At 50.4% G+C, this 22,564-nt stretch overlaps 1 protein-coding gene across 4 annotated transcripts in view; it reads right to left on the bottom strand.

Annotated features, from left to right (window-relative positions):
• SCARB1 (scavenger receptor class B, member 1) overlaps window positions 1-20,173 on the bottom strand; it is a 210,589-nt gene extending 190,416 nt beyond the window's left edge. For all 4 annotated transcript variants that reach the window (XR_550609.1, XR_550610.1, XM_008574287.1 and 1 more), the window contains exon 1: window positions 19,860-20,173. Coding sequence is in view for 2 of the 4 variants with exons in the window: in XM_008574287.1 (XP_008572509.1) it covers window positions 19,860-19,985 (126 nt within the window). In the remaining 2 variants the exon portion in view is untranslated. The remainder of the gene's footprint in view (window positions 1-19,859) is intronic.
• Window positions 20,174-22,564: the final 2,391 nt, after the last annotated feature.

Raw genomic sequence — 22,564 nt, forward strand, 5'->3', positions numbered from 1 at the left:
CCACCTCACCGCCCACGACAGCAGCACCTACGCATTTCCCACTTATCAACCCGTTTTTCCCTCGCAGCAACAGCTCTGTGAGGCAAAGGCTATTACAAGCCCCATTTTCCAGATAAAGAAACTGAGGCACAGAGAAGCCTGGTTTCCTGCCCACAGCCACACAGCTAGAAAGAACTGTCCTGGTGAGGACAGACCCCATCAAATGGGGGCAGACATGTCTCAGCTTTGCCAACAGCTGCTCTATAGATCCTCCAGTTTGTCAGGAGAGCTTAGAAATCTAGATTCAGATGTAAAATCTGTCAATATTTAAAAGCAGGCTACCAATTTAATTTTTTTTTTCCTTTTTGTCTTTTTCGTGTCCGGCAATGGATCACAACCCTCAGTGTCACGCCTGTACCGGACCGGGACCGGCAACGGGATCGCAACCCTCGGTGCTGCGCCCGCACCTCGCTCAGAAAGTGAGCAGGAACCGGTCTGTATGTGGGATCCGAACCCTCGGTGGGAGCACCACCATGCTCCCGAGCGGCGCACTGTAGCAGTGCGCCACCAGGCTGGCCCTTAATTTTTTTTTTTTTTTTTTTTTTAATAGCAGTGTGGACTGAACAAAACATATGTCCAGCCAGGCCTGGGCCCATGTGCAGTCAAGACATGACCTCTGGTCAATAGTGGGGTGCACAGGTTGTGAAAGAGACTTGGCTTCCATCCCCAGCTATGTGCCCTCAGGAAGGTACCTCAACCTCTCTCTGAGACTGCTGGAAAATAAGCATAACTACCCTGGCGGGGGCAGAGGTAGTTATGGGTTCAATTAGCAAATGCCTATACCACACGCAGCACGGTGTCTGGCACACAGCAAGCACTCAGTCAAGGCTGGCTAGTGTTGTTAATGTTTTCCTTTTTATAGTGGGTTCAATGGTGGCCCCCCAAAAGATATATCCACTTGGAACCTGTAAATGTGACCTGATTAGGGAAAAGGATCTTTGCAGATGTTATAATTAATTAAGTTAAAGGTCAAGAGATGAGACCATCCTGGATTAGGGTATGTCCTAAATCCAATGACAAATGCCCTTATAAGAGAAGACACACACAGAGAAGGCCATGTGAGAGGAGGCAGAGACTGGAGTGATGCAGCCACAAGCCAAGGTACAGCTGGAGCCACCAGAAGCTGGAAGAGGCCAGGAAGGATCCTTCTCTAGAGCCTTCAGAGGGAGAATGGCCCCACTGACCCCTTAATTTCAGACTTCTGGCCTCCAGAACGGTGAGAGAATTCCTTTCTGTTGTTGTAAGCCACCAAGTCTGGGGTGATTTGTTATGGCAGTCCTAGGAAACTAGTCCCCTGAGAAAGCTCCAGGAGACATGCAGGTGGTTTCCACTACAGGAAGATTTTTCTGGAATGGATCCCAACATCCCAGAGGTAGGTCTCCTTGCCATCCAGGTCCCTTCTTCACTGCTCCGGCAATAAGGAAACACAGTCCTGTCCTTTGCAGTGTCCCACTGGCAAAGCCACAGAGAGGAGAGGGGCCCAATGTCGGGATGAGGGTGAGGCATGTGCCAGAATGGGAGACCCCAAGACTCACCTAGGTGCCCAGCTAAGGTGTGGAAAGGCACGGGGAATGCGTGCCCATGTGTGCATGCACCAGGAAGGGGAGGATATGGGCGCGGACCCTTCCCTATGGACACAAACACTTGTTTTCCAGGAAGGAACTATAAATCAGAGTTCTCTCTGGAGCAAGGACCAGTTGGGGGGCAGGGAGAGCAGGTTCACGTTGTACCTTCCCAGAGGTTCGACTCCTTTTTGTACACTTTCCATGTGTTTAATCATGTCCCCATTTTAATTTCCTTATCTTATTTTCAGTGCCAGCCGGGGTTATGCTGGGCCCCACCGGGCACATCATCCAGTCCCCCTGCGTTACGTGACCATCCAAAGCTGCCCCACTTGACCTCTAGCTTGTGAGGGCAGAGAATATTGGCACCATCTGCAGATGAGGAAATTGGCTTTCAGGAGGAAATCTAGTTCACACAGAACTCAAATGGTGGGACGTGGATTTGAGCCCAGAATGCTGCAGGTCTGAGGACAGGCACACGTCCACGCATGCACACATACTGTACTGGCGTGGACAGTGTCCCCCCTGATTCATGTTCACCTGGAACCTCAGAATGCGACCTTATTTTAAATAGGGTCTCTGGGGCCGAGCCCGTGGCGCACTCGGGAGAGTGCGGCGCTGGGAGCTCAGTGGCGCTCCCACTGCGGGTTCGGATCCTATATAGGGATGACCCGTGCGCTCACTGGCTGAGCACGGTGCGGCCGGTCTCAAAAAGGACAAAAACAAACAAACAAACAATAAATAGGGTCTCTGAAGATGTCAAGTTAAAAATGTCAAGAAGAGATCATTCTGGATTCAGGGTGGGCCCTAAATCCAATGACACGCATCCTTACAAGGAGAGCAGAGGACAGAGGAAGCAGTGTGAAAATGGAGGTAGAGACTGAGTGATGCATCAAGAAGCCAGGAATGCCAGGGACTGCGGCAGCCACCAGAAGCCAGGAGTAAGGCCCAGAACAGATTCTCCCGCGGAGCCTCCAGAAGGAACCAGCCCTGATGACACCTTGATTTTGGATTTCTGGCCCCTAGAACTGGGAAAGAATAAATTTCTGTTGTATAAGCCCCTAGTCTGCAGTACATTGTTACACAGCCCTAGAAGACTAACACACATGTATACAGTTACACACCAAGGAGGCCACGAGCACACATTAGCAGACAGGGAGGGAACAGGAAGGATCCACATTCTCTCCCCGTCCTCTACAAGAGCCGACCACTCTCTGGGCCTCTCAGTCCAAAGAAAGAACTTCTCATCTTCTCCCTACAGCAGACCTCAGTCACTGGGGACCACAGATTTCTGTTTACACCAAGCCCCAGACCTGGGGTCTAGCTCCTGTTTGCCATCTGACCCTCGAACAAGCCTCTCAAACTCTCTGAGCCCCAGACTCCCACTTGCCAACTTACAAAAAAGGAAGAAGTCTCAAATTCATGACCCAGAAATGCAAGTCAAAAGAACACCGCATGACTATGCACACCCATTGGGTAGACAAACATTCTAGAAGGTGTATCAAGCGCTGGAGTGACGCGAGGGTAAACAGCGTCAGCCCTTCCAATTTAGTGACACTGGCTCCTCACTGCCCCATGGCAGTCCCACCCCCAGCACATTCCAAGGAAATTCTTGAGGAGCCCAAGGCAGCAGGTTCCAGGGTGTTTGCTGTCTGTGGAGGCGGGAGCTGGACCAAGCCAAGGTACCTGTCACTAAGGGAATAAACAAAAGGTGATGAATGTTATTAACTAGGGAGTCCAGGCAGCCACAACAAGCAAGGAGTCACACACACTTAGCAACATAGATTTCAAACAGGGCGGCGCGAGAAAAGTCGGCAGGGAGCAAGAGTGTCACACACGCCACAGCAACCCTGTCCCCAGAGATTTACAGTCTGCACATGTGGGGCTTCCCCGGGCCACCCCAGCTCAAAGCACTTGCCACCTATGAACTCACTCGATCCTCACCTCAATCCTATAGGAAGGTGTGGTTTTATCCCATTTTATAGGTGCCCTACTTATTATGAACTGAATTGTCTCCCCCCAAAATTCATATGTTGGAGGCCTAACCTGCAGTGCCTCAAAATGTGACTGTATTTGGAGGTAGGGCCTTCGAAGAGATGATTAAGTTAAAATGAGACCGTTAGTGTGGGCTCTAATCCAGTCTGACTGGTGTCCCTATAAGAAGAGGAGTTATGACACGCACAGAGACACCAGGGATGTGTGCACACAGAGGAAAGACCACATGAGGACACAGGGAGAAGGTGGCCGTCTGCAAGCCCAGGAGAGAGGCCTCTTGAGAAGCCAGCCCTGCCAACATCTTGATCTTGGACTCCTGCGGACATCTTGATCTTGGACTTCTAGCCTCCAGAACTGTGAGGAAATAAATGTCTGTTGTTTAAGCCACCCAGCTTGTGGTCTTTTGTTATGGGAGCCCGAGCCAACTAATACCCCTACCAAAGCCCAGAGATCTGAGGAACCTGCCCAAGGTTGCACAGCTGGCAGGAGATAGAGCCAAGATTTGGACTCAAGACCGTGAACTCCAGAACCTGTGCCTTTGCCCACTGTTCTGTGTGCAGACCCCCAGTGTTGCATGTGGTACAAGGACACACTCATATTTAAAGACACAGACAGCCACAGAGAGGATGGGCTCTGGGGCAAAGAGGGCTCAAGAATGGGAGTATGAGAGGAAGGGGAAATAGAAGGAGATGACTGAAACCAGGAGTTGAACGAGTACATGTACACGCAGGTTCACGGCCGCACTGTTCCCAACAGCCATAAGGCAGAAACAGCCCAAATACCTATCAACAGGTGAATGGATAAAGAAAACGTGGTCCATCCATACAGTGGAATGTGATTCAGCCACAGGAAGGAATAAAGTTCTGACACACACTACAAACCTTGAAGACATGATGATGCTAAGCTGAAGAAGCCAGCCACAAAAGGCCACATGTTGAGTGATTCTGTCTACAAGAAATATCCAGAATAGGCACATCTGTAGAGACAGAAAGTAGATTAGGGCTGGGAAGCAGGGAGGAAGGAAAAATGGACAGGAACTGCTAATGGGTACAAAGTTCAAATTTGGGGTGATGAAAATGTTTTGGAACCAGACAGAGGTGGTGGTTGCACAACATTGTGAATGTACCAAGTGCCACTGAATTGTTCACTTTAGAATGGTTAATTTTATGTTATGTGAATTTTACCTCAATAAATTATTAAACAGGGCTGGCCAGAGAGCTCAGGTAGTTAGAGCATGGTCTTTTTTTTTTTTTTTTTTTCCCTTTTTTGTCTTTTTTCATGACCGGCAACGGATCACAACCCTCAGTGTCGTGCCCGTACTGGACCGGGACCGGCAACGGGATCGCAACCCTCGGTGTTGCTCCCGCACCTCGCTCAGCCAGTGAGCGGCCGGTCTGTATGTGGGATCCGAACCCTCGGCGGGAGCGCCGCCGCACTTCCCAAGCGGCGCACTGTAGCAGTGCACCACCGGGCCGGCCCCAGAGCATGGTCTTATAATGCCAAGGTCAAGGGTTCGATTCCCATACCAGCCAGACAACCAAAAAGGAAAAATATATATTAAATAGAAAACAAATGATGGAAGTAAAAACTGTTGCAATCACTTTGGAAAACAGTTTGGCACTTTCCTGTAAAAGTGAAGATACACACACCATGACCAGCCATACTGCTCCAACTTATGGACCCTAGAGGAACTCAGGCAGGTGTACCTGGCAGGCAGGGATACAAGAATATTCATAACCCAGAACTGGATATACTCACAGCCATCATGAATAAGATGGATAAACTGTGATGCCCTCATGGAATCCTATACAGCCATGAAAATGAGGTGTGGTTTATTGCAACAACATGGATAAATCTCCCAAGCAATATACCAAGAAAAAAAAATATTCAGAGAGTATAATTCCATTCCAGTAAAGTTTAAAATCAGACCAAACTAAACCTACCATTTAGGGATGGATATAGGGAAATGATGCTATTGAAAAGAAAGCAAGCTGGGAACAAGCACAGTTTCCTCTGCAGGGGCTTCTGGAGGTAGACAAGGTTCTAGTTTTTTTAATCTGGGGTGATCACATGCATGTTCATTTTAATTATTTATTTAACTGCATGTGTGTTAAGTGCTTTCCTCGAAGTGAGCGATATTTCATAATAAAAAGAAACCAAAGACTCTGTGTTGAAAGTGTGAAGCTGAAGATTGCCGCAAGTGGAGTCCAGGGAGCCTGGGGTCAGACGGGAGAAGGAAATCCCGAAGACTGGGGAGCCTTTACTGATCCCGAAGTTGCCAAGGGATCCCGGCTGCAAAAGGCTCTCCGCCAAGTAAGGCCAGCATGACCTCCACCCGCCTGCCAGGAGGCCAGATGGGGCCAGGATGATCTGGCAGAAGAATTTCTGCAGGACTCAGAAGGCCAGGTGAGGGGAGGAGAAACGGGGAGAAGCCTCCATCTGCCACTCCACCAGCCTCCCCTCTCTCCCGGACCAGCCCTGGCACCCCTAGAGCCCCACAACCTTTCCAGCCCAGAGGACCTCTCATCACTTCCTGTGTGATGGTGCTGGGGTGGAAATGGGCTGGCTGGGGGCCTCTGGAAGCATCAGGACATCATGGTGTGAGAGCCAGGAAAATTAGGAAGCAAGTAGAGGTAGGGGATGGGAGGAATCACAGGCTTCTTCCAGCCCAGGGGTTCAAGCTCGCCCTGGGATCCTGGCCCACTGTGGGGTGGGGCTGCCAGGCTGGAGGAGGCCCAGACACCCACCCCAGCTCAGCCGGGAGAGCTCTGCTCCCACCTGATCTCCACAAAGAGGCCTTTGTGTGGGAGTCTGTGGGACGAACACGTGCTCTCATGAGGAAGCAATCTGCAGATCCAAATCAAGGAACGTGCTGCCAAAAAAAGTGGTCTGGCCCTGTCACAAACACCAAGATCATGAAAGATCCAGCAAAAAGTAAAGGGCCGGAGGACTGGTCTAGGTTAGAGAGAACAAACAGACAAAGCAACCAGACACAGGACATGATCCTGAATTTAACAATTAAAACGAAAAGCTGCTATAAAGGGTGCTGTTGGGACCATCACATCAAGGAATCTGAATGCAGACTGAGTGTTAGATTAAAGAAGTGAATTACTGTGAGCTTTCCTAAGCGTGGAGAACAACATACTTGTCATTCAGACAGGCAGGCTGCAGTCTTTTGGGTGATGATGTCTACACATGATTCTCAAAAGGTTCAGCAAATTGTACTGTTCTTGCAATTTTTCCAAAATAAAATTTGTCAAAGTAAAACCTTGAGGTAGGAAAAGAACACGAGCGGCTGCTTTGCAGATTGTCGTACAGTTTGAAAGCTCCCTCGTGGAAACGGCTGCACCAACTGCAGTAGGTCCACATTGTGGAGCATTCGCAATCTTCCAGAGAAACGGACGCGATAATCACCAGATAATCTCTGGGGACTGAGGGAGATTTAGACAAGTAACAACCAAGTGAGAAAAGCAAGGCTCAGGAAAGCGTTCAGAGAGTGGTGCCATTTCAGTAAACTGACGACAGACTGATCCACTGATCCCTCTACATATCTGTGTCAATAAGGTTAAGATGGTGAAAACAGCAAACACACAGGTGACACTTGCCAAGCTGAATTTTAACAACTTGTCACATGCCAACTCCAACTTCATAAATGTCCTATATATGAGGGTACTTCCAAAAGTTTGTGTAGAAATAGAATTAAAAGATAACATGAATGATTCCATAAACTTTCTGAAGACCACTCATAGGAGATACTTTCATTAACTACATTTTACGAAAGAGGGGAAAAGGCACAGAAAGGCTGAGTCACTTGCCCAAAGGCACCCAGTTGGGAACTGGCAGAGCCAGGATTTAAACCTGGGCTGGCTGCCTCCAAAGCCCATGTGCTTGGGTCCACCTAAGCTCCTGGAAGCTGAAACCCTGCCAAGGGCTGAAGTAAAGCTTGAGGACTTGAGAAGTCTTGTCTGACCTTGACGGTGACATGCCAGAGCCAACCACATTCCAGCTCCTCACGTTGTAATCTGCCCCATGCCCCTCACCCAGTTGGCAGGTGCTCCTGTGGGCACCTAGGGCACTCTCGGCTCACACAGTGATGCTCCCAGAGGCCCTGGGGCCTGGCTGTCCTGGTGGACTCCTCCCCCACACATCTGAGGTAGGAGCTGCAGCCACCACATTGTCCCAAGTAAAGAAGGGTATGCCCCAGGGTTTGGGGCAAGGGCTAGTAGGTTGGCAGTGTTTCGTCAAGGGACTGTTGCTGAGATGTGTGCTGGGACACATTGCGGAATATACCCAGTGTCCGGGATTCCACATCAACTCCTCCGCAGCTGCAACTGGTCAGATTCTGATGGAGGCCACGGAGCCCTAGACTCATTCCCCCATCCTGGCCAGCGTGCCTCCCCAGAACCTCCTGCCTGAGGTGGACAAAGCCTGAACTTTGTCACACTCCAACCCTGACATCTCTCCCAGTTTATTAAAAACACCTCCGCCCAGTCCTACCACCAGGATGTGAGCAGGCAAGAGTGTAGATGGGACCCCAGGGACTTTCTGCCTGAAGGATGCTAATTAACGACTTGCTCCTATACCTGCCCAGGCCCCTTCCAATTCCTGCTTCCCCTGCTCTCCTGGCCTCCATCCAGCATCCCACTTCCCCAGCTAGCCTGGAACAGTCTGCCCTGCCAGCATTCGCTGGTAACTAGCTCCGTGACCTTGAGTAAACCCCTGCTCCCTCCAGGTTTTGTTTCCGCAAAGGAAAACTAAAGGATGGGACGGAGTGAAACCCAGTAGCTGCAGATCTAACGATCTGAGAGTTTATGAAACATTCCCGGATAAAGACAATTAGCTGATAAGCTCCACCTCCTCAAGAGGTTTTGGAAATACAGACAAAATAATTTCTAATACTGGAATAGCGAGAAACAGCAAGAGGAACGTGGGGATGAAATGGGGAAGCTATGGGGGGGCAAGTGGGCCCACCACCACTTTTGCTGCCTGTCACCCTTTCCTCCTTCTGCTAACAGCCCCTCCTTTTTCCTTTATGGCACCATCCCATTCCCACCTGAGTCCTTGTGATTTGGTGAAAAACAACTCCCTGGCACCCAATGGGCATGTGACCCAAGCTTGACCAATCAGAGCAATCCATTTCTTGAGCCACAGTGATTGGTCCAGGAATGAGCATGTGACCCAAGCCCAGCCAATCAGAGCCAATGAACATTCATTCCACAACTTTTTTCAGCAGGGGAAAATTCTCTAATTACCCTTAAATATCACTCAGGAAGGTTCCTTTAGGAAGTCCAAATCAGCTGGTTTCTCACTAACGTGGTGCAGGTGGCTATTTACTTTTTTTTTTTTTTAAAGATGACCGGTAGGGGGATCTTAACCCTTGACTTGGTGTTGTCAGCACCACGCTCTCCCAGTGAGCTAACCGGCCATCCCTACATGGGATCCGAACCTGTGGCCTTGGCGTTCTCAGCACCGCACTCTCCCGAGTGAGCCATAGGCTGGCCCCATACTTTTGAAGCCTCATATGAAGCTATTGGCAAGTGGAACTGAAGATACATACAAAAACATATGAATCTTTAATTCTAGAACTGAATTCAGCCTGGTCAGATGCACTATCACAGAGAAAACAGCAGGATCGCAAAAAACTCCTTCCCCACCCTGTCCCTGCACCGACACTAACTGAGTCACTTGCGGGCATCATTGCTATTTTCCTTTTGTTTGATTAAGTGCGTGTAGATAATTTTGCATGAATGACATGCACACAGGCCACACATCCACAGTCTCATTCAGAGTAAAATCACCAGCAGAATGAATCTCAGTCTCCTGACTCCAGCCTCACAGTTTCTGCTGATGAGGAAGAGAAAGTGAAAAGTTAAAGGTTTCACTTTAAGTAATGAACTTAGGCTTAAATGCAGCAGGGAGGAAAACATCCCCAGCTCCATCCCAATCCAAGCCACCTGATGGGACCAATATGCCACAGGAGGCTCCCTGTTTCCCTCCTGCAGCCAGAGGGAGGTGGCCCCAGAACCAACCTCCACCCTGCCCTTGGCCCCCTGCCAGGACAGGTGCCCTTTCCCTACAGCCCACAGATAGCCCTGATGACACCTTTGTAAACCTCTGTCCCTTCCTCCTAGCCATTCTTCCTTTTTGTTGGGGTGGGAAAGGGGTCAATCAGAAGACACCAATGCTCCAACAGGGGAAACACCCAGACACTGGAACTAGAAAGAAGTCACTGGAATCTAGACCAATCTGTGGATGTATCCGAGGGATCCAGGTAGCTGGGTGCTCTCTAGAACATATGAACTCATTCAGCCTTCACTACTACGCTAGGAAGGAGGCCTACGAGGGGAAACTGAAACAAAGCAAGGTTATGTAACTCACCTACAGCCACACAGACAGGAAGTGTGGGGGCCAACATTGAAACCAAGGAGTCTGGCTCCAAAGTCCATGCTTTTGTGAATCCCCATTGGGATTTGCCTCAGCCCAGAGTCCCATCCTAGCCAGGTCTCTACCCTAGACAAGGGTTTCCAACTATGCCGTGGAACCTCAAGCAAGCAAACATGACCATTTCAGAAAAAGTTGAGAGCTCAGAAGGGAATAGCATGCAGTGGTTGTAACACAGATGAAACAGGCAGTGGAGGTGGGAGCAACTGTCCACTGGGGGAGCTGGTGATCAGCAGTGTCTTCTTCAAGAGGTTACATTTGAGCCAAACCACAAAAGAGGAATCAAGCATAAGAGCTTGGAGAAAAAGGCATTCCACACAGAAGGAACAGTATGTGCAAAGCACCTGAGGTGAGAAAGAGCCTGACACATTGGAGGAAAAGAAAGGCCTGTGCGGCTGCAGCAGGGTGGGATTGCTAAGAGTTGAGAGAGGCGGGGGCCCATGATGTGGGAACTTACAGGCCATGGGGGCACACAAGTCTGATACCAAATGCAGGAAGGTTTTAATCGGCTTTGTGAAATGATTCAATGTGCATTTTTAAAAGAGCATTCTGATGTCGACGGGGAGAGCTGATAGCAGAGTAGTGTGAAGAGGCACAGCAGATAGCCCCACGAGGAAGTATTGGTGGCTCAGCCTGCGCTGGTGGCCATGGCAGGTGGAAGGGAGCAGGCCCCCTGTCCCTGCATAGGATGCGACCTGCCTCTAGTCACAAACCATCCTGTGAAACAAACCTTGTCTTTCAAACATCCATTCAATAAATATTCGAGAGCCTACAATTGCGTACCAGGCATCACTCCAGGTGCTTGGGACACAGCAGTGAATGACACAAAGGTCCCTACCCACACATTCTCATGGGGAGACATAGACGACAAACAACAAACATGATGCACAGCAGGGTAAGGAGGGCTGGGGGCATGGGAGATGGGGACAGAGCTTGCAATATTAACAAAGGGAGGTCAGGACGGGCCCTGAGCAGGTGAGATCTGAACAAAGACCTACAGGTGAGACAGCAAGGCACACACCTTTCAGGGGAAAGGGCTCCAGGGCAGAGGAAGAGCTAAGGCGGATTGTGCCGATATCTGAGGCATGGCCAGGAGGCCAGTGTACAAGGAAAAGGGGATAGGGATGAGGCCAGAGAGGTGTCAGGGTGGATGGCGCAGGCCTCATGGACCAGGGAGACGACTTGGCTTTGACTCCTCAGGGGATGGGACTGGCCACTGCAGGGCTCAGAGCAAAGGAGTACGGTGATCTAACTGCAGTTTTAATAGGATCCCTCTCATTGCTGTATCAAAAAAACCCTACTGGGGAGCAAGGGCAGATGCAGGGAGGCCAGCCAGGACATAGATAGATGTAGGAATCAGGGTTTGAGTTGGTGGTGCCTTGGACCAGGAGATCAAGGGTGGACATGGAGAAACCAGCCAGGAGGAGGAGAATGCTGGAATCCAGGTGAGAGTTGGTGGTGCCTTGGCAGAGTTGATGGCTCCACAGGCGTGGTGACAAGCAGTTGGGTTCAAGGAGAGAAGCAGAGAGAACAGAGTCCAGGCTGACTCCATAGCTCTGGCCTGGGCCCTTGGAGGATGGGGGGTAGGGTGTTGATTGAGATGGGAATGTGGGGGAGGAGCAGGTCTGGGGAGGATGTGATGAGGAATGGGTCAGGGTAAGTGTGAGCTGCCGTGACCCCCCAAAGGGACATGTGGAGTCTGCCATTGAACACTCATGTCTGGTACCCAGGGATACCAGTTTGGGAGTGGCCAGGACAAAGAGGGCATTTAATACATGAGGCTGGCTGAGCTCACCCAGGAATGAGCCACACAGAAAGGGCGGCAAGGCCTGGGCCTTGGGATGCTCCAACAGCCAGAGGTCAGGGAGATAAAGACACGCCAGCAGATGAGACCGAGAGCAGCCAGCCCGCGAGGCAGAAGGAAGTTGAAGGGGATGGACATTTAGAGTGTCTTCTAGAAGCTTCCAGAGAAAGGTGGAAGAAACTTCACCCAAAATGCCAGGAAGCAAAGAAGGGTCAGACCACTTCTGTTCCTTCCCCCTCTGTGAAGTATGCATAAAACAAATGTACTTCACAGGGCCTGGTTTTCCAAAGCCTTGCAGTTTGAAGTATTGACCTTGCAAAGGACAGGAAATTTTCCCCAGGCTATATAGTCTCTGTTGTAAGACAAAGAATTGTAACACAGCGAGGTTGCTGGCTCAAAGACAGACAGGTTACTGATTGATATGTAAAGATACTGGGAAATTGCTGTAAGAAGAGAATGTTTGCTAAGATCAAGCTTCTGTTGGTGGATCAACTTAACTTCTTGAAAATTGCACTACGGAATGCCTATTGTTAAACTTGTTAAACTGTACTTAGAAAAAACCCCACCTGTGTTCCCTTCCTGTAACTTCCTGGTCTGGAAAATAAATGCAGGAAGAGAACCCCAACTCGTGGTTAATTTCCCAAATGGAAGGAATGCCTCACTCTTGAGGGTTCTGGGAGATTAAACCCTTTTCAGGGCTTCTCACTGCTCAGAAGAGATGACCTTTGAGTAATCTTTGACGGCTCCATCACCCAGGGGAAAAGGGGTGACAAATCCGTGAGAGGCAAAGCAACACCCCTCCCTGGCATGAGGCAATCAGTGAACAGGAAGAAACCGTGGTGTAGAGGGAGGAAGGAGAAAACAAGAAAATTCAGATAGCCATGGCTTGCACCATGAGGGTGCTGGGAGCTTTGGGTCTGGGAGGCTCTGAGCAGACCGAGCAGCTGTGAATCTTACTGAAGGGCTTTAGGAGGAAAATCATCCCTGCCCACACAATGGGTAAATCGCCAGCTCCTGGACCCTTTATGGCTCCAAAGCCAAGAAGGAACCTTTTTGTGTTGTTTTCGTTTCTCTGCATTTCAGCTTTGGCCTGGCCACTCACTGGTCAGTGGAGGCCAAGGTCACGTTTGAATGAGGAGGGATGTGTGGGATTCTCTTTTCGTTCTGTGTTTTTATTTTTGGTTGAGCCCTGCAGTTGAATTCTCGTCATATAAATGTGTTTATGGTACTGGAGCTGCATAGATCCTCACAGAGCAGAAGGCTTGAGGTGGACGCTCCCTAACTGAATTCTCTTGTCCTGAGATTACGGGGGGGAGTTGCTTATGACCACACAGGCCTCTCTTGCTGACCAAGTATATGGGATCACTCTTCTGGAAGCTAATGACCTACATACAGGACCCCCTGACATGGTTGGAGCAGACAAGCCTGTGCCAAGTCACCACTGGGATCCAGGAAAAAAAGTCCTCAGCATAGACTCACTTCCAAATCATTGGCTAGAAGTTGAAGGCCAGAATAAAATGATTCCAGGTAGCTGAGCTTAACCAAGTTCTTGCTAATCAGGTTCGATCACAGGGTGGGGGCACAGAAAGTATCAGTTGTTCCAGGAAGGGATGAGGAATGCTTCCTGGAATGGGAAGATCTGTGCTCAGCAAACACTGCCCTGGCCAGGCCTGACCTCGGAAAGGCCAGATGCATGTGGACAATACATCAACACACAAGGGCAACATGGACACACATAAACATGCATATGTGTGTATCCACATGCATGTACAGACACACAACACACATGTGCCTACATCAACACATGTGGGCATGCATGAACATATGCCAACATATGTGGACATGCATACAAATACATCCGTGGCACACATCAACACATATTCACACACGCATCAACACACAGTCACACATCAAGGCACATGTGTGCACACCGACACACATTTGTGCATCTGCACTCATGTGTACATCATCAGCACACATGGACAAACACCAGCACACAAGCATACACACACCAACACACGTGTACAAACACTAAAGCCAGGGAGAAGCAAATACATCAGGAGCAAAGAGGGAAACAAAAATAAACTAGACTCAGAGAAACTAAAAATAGGACCTTGTTTTTCAGCTGTTTCAATGGAGTAAGCTAAAGTAGCCCTCTCACGTGCCAGCAGAAAAAGGAAGCTCGGTGGCAGGAAAAAGGAAGAAAACAGCATCGGAGCACACCTGTGATCCGACCTGCCCCCCGAGAAAGGAGCCCCGCCCCATGCGTGGCCATCGATAAACTCTACAGCTTTGTCCTACGTGTCCACCTGTGGGAGTCCTGCAAGAAATATCTGGAGGGCTGGCAAAGGCGCAGAGGTAGCTGAGTGCACCCTGCAGGACAGGTGGGAGCCAGCCAGGAGCTGCTGGGAGAGACAAGGGAAGGGGCTGCCTTCCTAAGCTTCACGTGGCATCTGTAATTGTAGAACATGTCCCTGGGTCTGTCAAACTGCCCCCAGAAAGGGAGTTAGCTGGGGGCACTCTGCACCAGCAGTTTTTTCGGAGGTGGTTATAAGGAGAAAATACTGAAATGGACCCTGCTGCCCACTGGCCATGCAGAGAAAAGAAAGGGCCGACCCAAGAAGAGAATATGAGAAGGGCCCTGCTCTGCCACCAAGTGCCAAGTTGAGCTGCTCAGAAATACGGAGAGCAGGGAGGACACAGTCTATGGGGGTGGCCAGTACCAGCTCTGGAGTCGGGCTCCCTGGGTTGAAATCCTGATTCTACTACTTCAGGCTGTGTGACCTGGGGCAAGTTACTTTCCATCTCTGTGCATCCATCTTCTTCAATAAAACATAGGTAACAGAAGCTATTTAGAGACCAAATGAAATGAGTTAATACAATTAAAACTCTTAGAACAGCAGCGACTAGCACATAAGTGCTCATTAACTGTTATCTATTATCAACTCCCACTTTTTAACTGATTGGCGAGGAGATTTGCCAAAGGGCAAAAACAACTCAGGGACAGTCCATGACGTCCCCCGGCTATCCCCAGGTTGGCTCCTGTGCCTGGGCTCACCGCCTCGTGCCTGGGCTTGCTGAGGGAGGACAGGACAGAATGAAGACTGTGAGGCTCGGGCTGCGGGCAGGGAGGGGGTGAAGAAACAGCCAATCGCAGAGTGCTTGCTGCCAGTCCATCCTGCCATCCTAGTGTTCAAGGGTCTACCATGAGCACAGGTGCAGCTCTGGCCCTCAGGGACGCTGCAGTGACAGTGACAGGAAAGCCCCTGCCCCAGCAGACTTGCATGTTCATGAGGGAGAAAGAGAATGCACAAATAACATAATGGGGGAGACGGTTAAGGAAGTGAGGGATGCCTGGGAGTCGAGCCTTCCGGGCAGAGGGAAAGCAAGCCAGGGACGCTGAAGCGGGACCAGGCTCGGCAGGCCCAAGGGCCACCAAAGAGGTGAGCACGGCCAAGTGAGCAAGGGGCTGATGCAGCAGGGAAGTGAGAAAGGAAAAGAAAGCCAAGGCATGGAAGGTCTTCAGGCTGCTGAAAGGACTTCGGGGTTCACTCAGAGCGTGATGGGAACCTCAAAGGGTTGTGAGTGAAGGGGCGACATGACTTAACAGGATCCCTCTGGCTACCTTGTGGGGTAGAGACTACTGCACCAGTCCAAGCAGTGAACAGGGGAGGCCACAGTAGTGGAGATGGTGAGAAGGGGTCAGATTCCAGATATGCTTTCAAAGTAAAGTCAATAAGATTTGCTGATGTACCAGCTACAGGGGTATCCGAAAAAAACATGCAGGCAAAAACGACCTAAAGTTTTCACTTCCACAACTGGTGGAACAAATGGAGGTACCAGTTATCAAGACAGGGAACACAGGTCGGGGAGGCCTTGAGCAGCTGGAAAATTAGTGGATAAAATACCAGAAGCTGATTCCAACTGGAAAAACCAACTTAAAGACAGCAGAGGGGACTCAGCCTTCCTCCTGGACATGGAAGAAGGCCACGAGACCCATCATCGCAGATGGTGGCCAGGCAGAGGAGCCTTCCCTGGAGGACCAGAGACATGCAGGAACTTAAACATGTACCCCCCAGAGACCTGGAATGTGCCTTCATTATTCATTCAAATACGTGAGGCCAACTGAATGCCGGGCTCAGATCCAGACAGTGGATACAAGAGTTCCCATCCTCATGGGGTTTGCCTCTGGGACATTTTCACACACACACACACACACACACACACACACACACACACACACACACACACACACCACCAAGGACACTTGCAGCAAATTGCTCTCTTCTGTTTGTTTCCTTAACTTAACAACAGTGACTAAGTCGTAAACTAAATGAGATGATATCTGCAAAGGTGCTTTGAAGCCTGCCGGCACAGAGTAAGCCCCCAGAACACCTCTGTCCAATCCTACCCACCAGGCGAAAGGAGAAGAAACAAGTCTCACTGCCCCAAGGCCTCTCCAAGTACCCTCAATCACAGGGCCCCTCCACCATGTGCCTCCAGTGTGTATATGTGTCTAATTCAATGGCCAGTATTTGCAGAAAGCTATGTATCTGTTCATGTGCAATTTCTAATTAAACACATAGTACTTAAATACGTTTTCTTTGTTCAAAAAAAAAAAAAAAAGAGCATTACAGATAAAGTATTAGGTTTCCTTTGGCCACACCCCCAGTCTCCTCCCCTCTCCCCTCAGAGTAACCACTTTTGTTGTCCTTCCACACCTTTTTCTAAGCTTTTACCTGCACTAATATCAACCCACCGAAAATACAGAATATTGTTTGGTGGAGTTTTTTTAAAAACATAAATGGCCCCAGAGCTTTTTTCAATTAGTAATGTGTTTTTGTGACCTACCCATGCTGAAACATATGTATCTAGTTCCTTCTTTCTAACATTTGCTTAGAAATCCATTGGAAGAAGACCTTCCACTTTACTTCCTGTTCCTCTATTGAAGGGTAGACTGAGATTCTGTGATCAGGATTCCTGTCCACCACTGTCACAAGCTCTGTACCCTGGCAAGTGACTGACCTTTGCCGTGCCTCAGTTTCCTCATCTACAGATGAGGAAGGAAAAATTCCAAAGCCTCAGCCTATCTCATAAAGTTGTCAAATTCAAATGAGAAACTAGGTACATCCAAGGCACTTCCACACACATGTCCTTTGTACCTTGTGTAATATCTCCAGGAGGCAAATCAGATTTGACCCCTGTCTTAGAGCTGAAGAAGGAAGCCCCAGATCAAAGGTGAAGTAACTGGTCTGAGGTCCCAGTTACTTCAAATGGCAGCAATGGCACAGCCAGGCCTACAACCTTCAACTGCAGAAACGGACACAGTTTTCAAAACGCATCATGTTCCTGCTCAACCTCATGAGGAATGTGAGAAATGTAAATCAAACCCATCAGGTGAACACAAAAAAATGATAATACTAGACCAGTCATCTCCAATGACAGTAGAGATGATGGGTCGTGGGGGAGTCCCGCACCTTGTTGGGGGCAGTGTAAACAGTAGAGCCATTCAGAAGGGCAATTTGGTGGTAACTAACAAAACTCAAACTGAGCACACCACTGGCTCCACTTCTAGAAGCCTACATGATAGAAGTGTTCATACACGCACACAGACAGGTGTGTATCAGGACAGTCACTGTCATTTGTGACAGAAAAAATTATCAGTCAATGGAAAAACAGGTAAACAAGTGAACATCCATTCAAAGGAACACCATGCAGTGGTGAAGAAAGATGTGGTCGATTTATATGTTCTGTCATGGAAAAATCTTCAAGCAACATGACTGAATTGGAAAGCAAACTGCAGAATATTTATACATAGTATAGTTCAATTTACGTAAAAATCATGTATTAACATGGATATGTACACGCTTGTGATATTACCACCGATGGTGGTAATATCTGAGGAGGGGAATAAAATGGGGGAACTTTCTCTATTTTCCTCAATTTGAATTTTTTTTTACAAGCAAGTATTCATGTCTTTTACATATGGACTTCTTGAATTAACCAAAGAGCATTAAAAAAAAAAAATCAAAGCACAAGACCTCCCATTCAAGTTGCACATGGACATGTACAGCTAAAGAAAACACCAGTGGGCAGTCCCTCCCTACTCTAGTGTCCCACCCTCTTGGTCCCCTGAACACAGACTTTCTTCTTCGGCGAGAAGGCATTTGGCCACTGCTCCAGCCTGGGCTGTCCAAGAACTGGCTGTTTTGGGCTGGGCATGTCTTCCTGCTTCCACACCACTCAGCCCCAAACCAAACACCTTTGGGATGCTCACATGAAGGATGCTGGAAGGCTCTCACAGCTTTAAGCCCAGAGTTCCCAGCTCCAGGACAACTGAGAACAATGTGGTTTCCTCTTTGGAAGCCCAGAGGAGGATTGGGGAAATTCAGTGGTGCACACACACACCCCTAGACACCTTTAAGCCAACCAACACCCTGAAATAAGCCCAAGAATGATGGGGCTGACAAGATTCTTCATCTGGTTTCAATCCCCCTATACCCCCCAAACAAGAGACTAGGTGCTCTTTGCCTAGGGTCACATGCTTGTACTACCCGAGTGACAGACTCTCCAGGGAGCCGGCAGTGTGCATGCTCGTGGTATATGAACATGCCATGGCAGAAACCACAAGGCTGTCACTGAAATAAAGCTTGCACAGCCACTTTGAAAAGCATCACAGAGAAACACCTCTGCACTTCCACGGGGAGGAAGAAACAGTTCTGCCTCTCCCACATCGTAAGCTTTTCCCGCCATCCCCATAGGCAGTGTCACCATCCACCAGGACCTCTTTGCAATCAGATTACAGGACTTAATGAGCCAAGATTTGAAAAACTAAAAAAAAAGACACAGAGTGACCAATATGACTCAGGCAACTACCCACCCAGAGACCTTGAGAAATGCCAAATGTTGCTCCATCTTTAAAGCCAGCTGGGTCCCAAGAAGGGGCAATGGGGTCTCAGCAGAAGTATCCTTCATTCATTCACTCTGTACACAAGGCACAGACATGAAATGTGGACGAGTCCCGATTCTTAGGAAACTCATTCTAGTAGCAGTAAAGAAACTCAGTAAAGAAGCAGGCTAAGGGAAAAAGATGTCAACTGGCGTGGCAGTATCCACATCCTCAACTCAGCTCTGTGTCTGGCTGTATCTTCCACAAAGGTGAGCCTCAGTCAAAGCTCTGAGACGCTTTTAACTCAAAAGTGACAGTGTGCAATCTCCCCTGCTTTGCTAACTCCAGGCTCATTCAAACAGGCCACCCAGGCACCTGGGGCAGTCTGTTGGTCTGAAGGCCAGCTAACAGCCCAATTTGTATCCCTGGTTAAAAGGGCGATGGTGCACGAAGGCTGTGTGTGCTCAGAGGGCCTCGGGCTTTTGCCTGCCTCTGCGTGAATCTAGGGAGAAAAGCAGCTTATCGTTTCCAGTCTGCATCAAGAAGGCAGTGTGGGTAGAGAACAGAACTGGGCATTCTGCTGCTGAGAAAGGGTTTCTGTGGGAATATTTTGTACAGCAAGGATGCTCTCCTGAGCACCTACTATGGGCCGGGCACCCACATGAGCCTCACAAGAGCACATGAACGGAAGGTTCCTGTCCTCATGGACTCACAGAATACAAGCAAAGTGCAGCCCTAATTTTACCAGACACTGCTACTGGCTGCTGTGAAAAACAGAGGCGTTTGAGCGGCACCACGGGGATAACATGGCCATACTCCTGACCCGTCGTGGGCCCCCAGACCCCTTAGGGTGGAGTCGGACCCCCAGGTGATCTCTTTTTCAGGCATCCCCAACCCTGGCTTGCGCCTCCAGCAAAGCCGCTGGGTGCTCTCCTTGCCCCCACCCTCAGTCTGGACAGGTGAGGGTACTGGGGAGGTGGGCAGCTGCCCCTTCCGATGCGCTCCGGCCCAGGGCACCGATCCCGGCTCCGGTAGCCAACCCACCAGCAGCGCACTTGGTCCTCCTCGGCGCCCAGCGCTCTTCAGCTGGGACCCCGCACACGGACCCCCGGGGGTGCCCCTCACCCACCTTGAGGACCTGCTCCTTGATGATCGAGGGCACCATCACGATCATGACGACGCCCATGACAGCGCACAGCAGCCCCGTGACGCCAAACGCCGCGGCCGCCCAGCGCGCCTTGGCTCTGCTGCCCATGTCTTGCGCCCTGGTGTCCGCCCGGCGCTTGCGGGGCTCCGCGCCTGCAGGGGGACTGGGACGGCGACCAAGGCGACAGATGCAACAGAGGAGAGGACTTCGGGGACGGCGGGCCCCGGACAGCAGCGCACGGAGGAGTGGGCGGCAGGTGGCCAGAGGTTTTATGCGCCATCACCAGCTTGGCTGGACCGCCCCCGGGCCGCCCTGGGCACAGGGATTCGGGCCTGCGCGCGAGGGCGGGAGCGGCGAGGGGCGGAGCCTGAGCGGGCCGGGGGCGGGCCGGGGGCGGTCGAGGAGCGGATGGGCTGGACCGCCCCCGGGCCGCCCTGGGCACAGGGATTCGGGCCTGCGCGCGAGGGCGGGAGCGGCGAGGGGCGGAGCCTGAGCGGGCCGGGGGCGGGCCGGGGGCGGTCGAGGATCGGATGGGTCGAGGGGCGGGGCCACGGCCGCCAGGACACGCCCCACCAAGCGGTGGCCGACCTCCCCCACTGGCTTCCGTCTCCCGGCGGGAGCCGCCGAGGTCTCGCGGCGGGTCTTCCAGGCCTGGCGCCCTTCCCCCTCCTAGCTCTCCTCTCCCTGCGTCTCTCTCCCTCCCTTTCCTCCCTCCTCTCCCACTTCCTCTGTCAGGAGACATCATCGCTGCCTACGTTTAGCAGGAATTGACCCGCTCACTCAGGAACATCAAAGCCCATGAGATGAGCTCCCGCCCCAGCACCACCACTTCGGGACCTCATCTCCCCCGTCCGCGCACACACATTCTGTTCCAGCCTCACTGTCCCTGGAACAAGCCTAGCAGGCTCCTGCCTCAGGGCCCTTGTACACCCTCCACGCGGAGTTCCGTTTGCCCAAATACCCGCCTGCTCCTTCATGACTGTCTGTCACCTTATCAGGAAGGCCTTCCTCAGCGCTCCCTGTTAACCTTCCCGCTTTACCACTGGCACCACCTGGCGCTTTACATGTTCATTTGCAGGCCTAGGAGGTAGGGGGCTCGGTCTCTGGATCCCTGCGGAGACCCTACTGCGGAGTGCTACAACACTGCCTGGCAGGGAATGCTTGCTCGCAATAAATATTCCAGAATAAACACATAAGGAGCCTTCCAGGTGCTGGTCCTTGTGCTAAACGCTTTGACCACAATGGCTTCATTTTACAGATAAGGAAACTGAGGCACAGAGAGATTAAGTCAACAAAACTAAGTCCCTGCTTTCTAATGAAGACGAGACAGATGATGAGCAAGTGAGCTAATGAACCGTGGATAATTGCAGATAAGCACGCTGAGAAAACCAAATAGGATGGGCAGCAGCTAGCACTGAGTGGTGGCTGCCCCCAGATAGACGTGTGCCCCTGTAGTCCTCCACGGCCCCCACCTGGCTTGCCTCCTGCTGCCCGCGCCCCGCACCCCACACTGAGTTTTGGGCCTTTCATGTAGTCCAATCTCCTCGTTTTCTGGATGGGGTCACTGAGAGGACAAGAGACTCCTCCTGGGTTGCACAGGGACAGGAGGATAGTGTCCCCAGCATCTAGGTAAGGCAGGCCCAGTCCTTGAAGGCTCAGCACGAGGCCTGCTAAAATTCTTACACAACCATAGAAAAAAGGAGCCTTCTCCCAGGCCCAGCCTTAAGCAACATGTCCTGGCCTGAATCAATATTTATTGGGCACCAGCTATGTACTGGCCAGACAGCCTTGCCTGGTACTGTCTTCCCCTGCGGAGACCTGACATTCCAGTGTCCCAAGGAAGGGGCCCAACCCTGACCCAGATCAGGGTGGCCTGGGCAAGGCTGTGGTGTCAGACAGGAACAGGCTCAGAGAAATCCATACTTTGGGATTTCTCACCCCAGAATTCTAGGGTAAGTGGTTTGGGTCTCACGGTGCCTCAGTTTCCCTATCTGTAAAATAGGGATAATAAGAGGCTCTCTCCAAGGACCGTTGTGAGGATTAAACAAGTTGGAAAAATGTGACAGTGCTTAGAACAGTGCCTGGAATGTGTAAGTGCAGTCAAGCCAGTTGTTATCCCATGGCCTTACATACCCTGGCCCCTGCCTGCCTCTCTGCCCCCATCTCCTTCCTGCTCCCTGCTTGCTCACTATACTCCTGGCCTCCCAGCCTTCCTTCTGTTCCTCGAAAACCCCCAGCTTCCTTGCCACAGGGCCTTTGCACTTACTGTTTCTTCTATCTAGAATACTCTTCCCCTAGAACCTTCCATACCTGACTCCTTCTCCTCTTCCAGGTCTCAGTTCAAAGTCCATTCCTCAGAGAAACATTTGCTGTTTAATCTGTTGAAAATGGGAGCCGCAACTCACTCTCTATGAAATCACCCCATTTATCTGAAATTGTCTCATTAATCTGTTTACTTGTTTGTCTCTCCCAGAAGCTGGGTGTTTTTGCCAATGGCTGTATCCCCAGCAGCTGGAACAATGCCTAGCACATAGCTGTACTCAATAAATACTTTAAGTAATCAATTAGCTAATTAATTTGTTAATCAATCAATTACTTGATTGATTCATTCATTCATTAATATAATTTCATTAATCAGTTACTTGATTGAATAATTAATTAATATAATTTCACTGAATTCTTTAAGG

The sequence above is a fragment of the Galeopterus variegatus genome, unplaced genomic scaffold (assembly GCF_000696425.1).
Source record: "Galeopterus variegatus unplaced genomic scaffold, G_variegatus-3.0.2 Scaffold1028, whole genome shotgun sequence".
NCBI classification, from domain to species: Eukaryota; Metazoa; Chordata; class Mammalia; order Dermoptera; family Cynocephalidae; genus Galeopterus; species Galeopterus variegatus.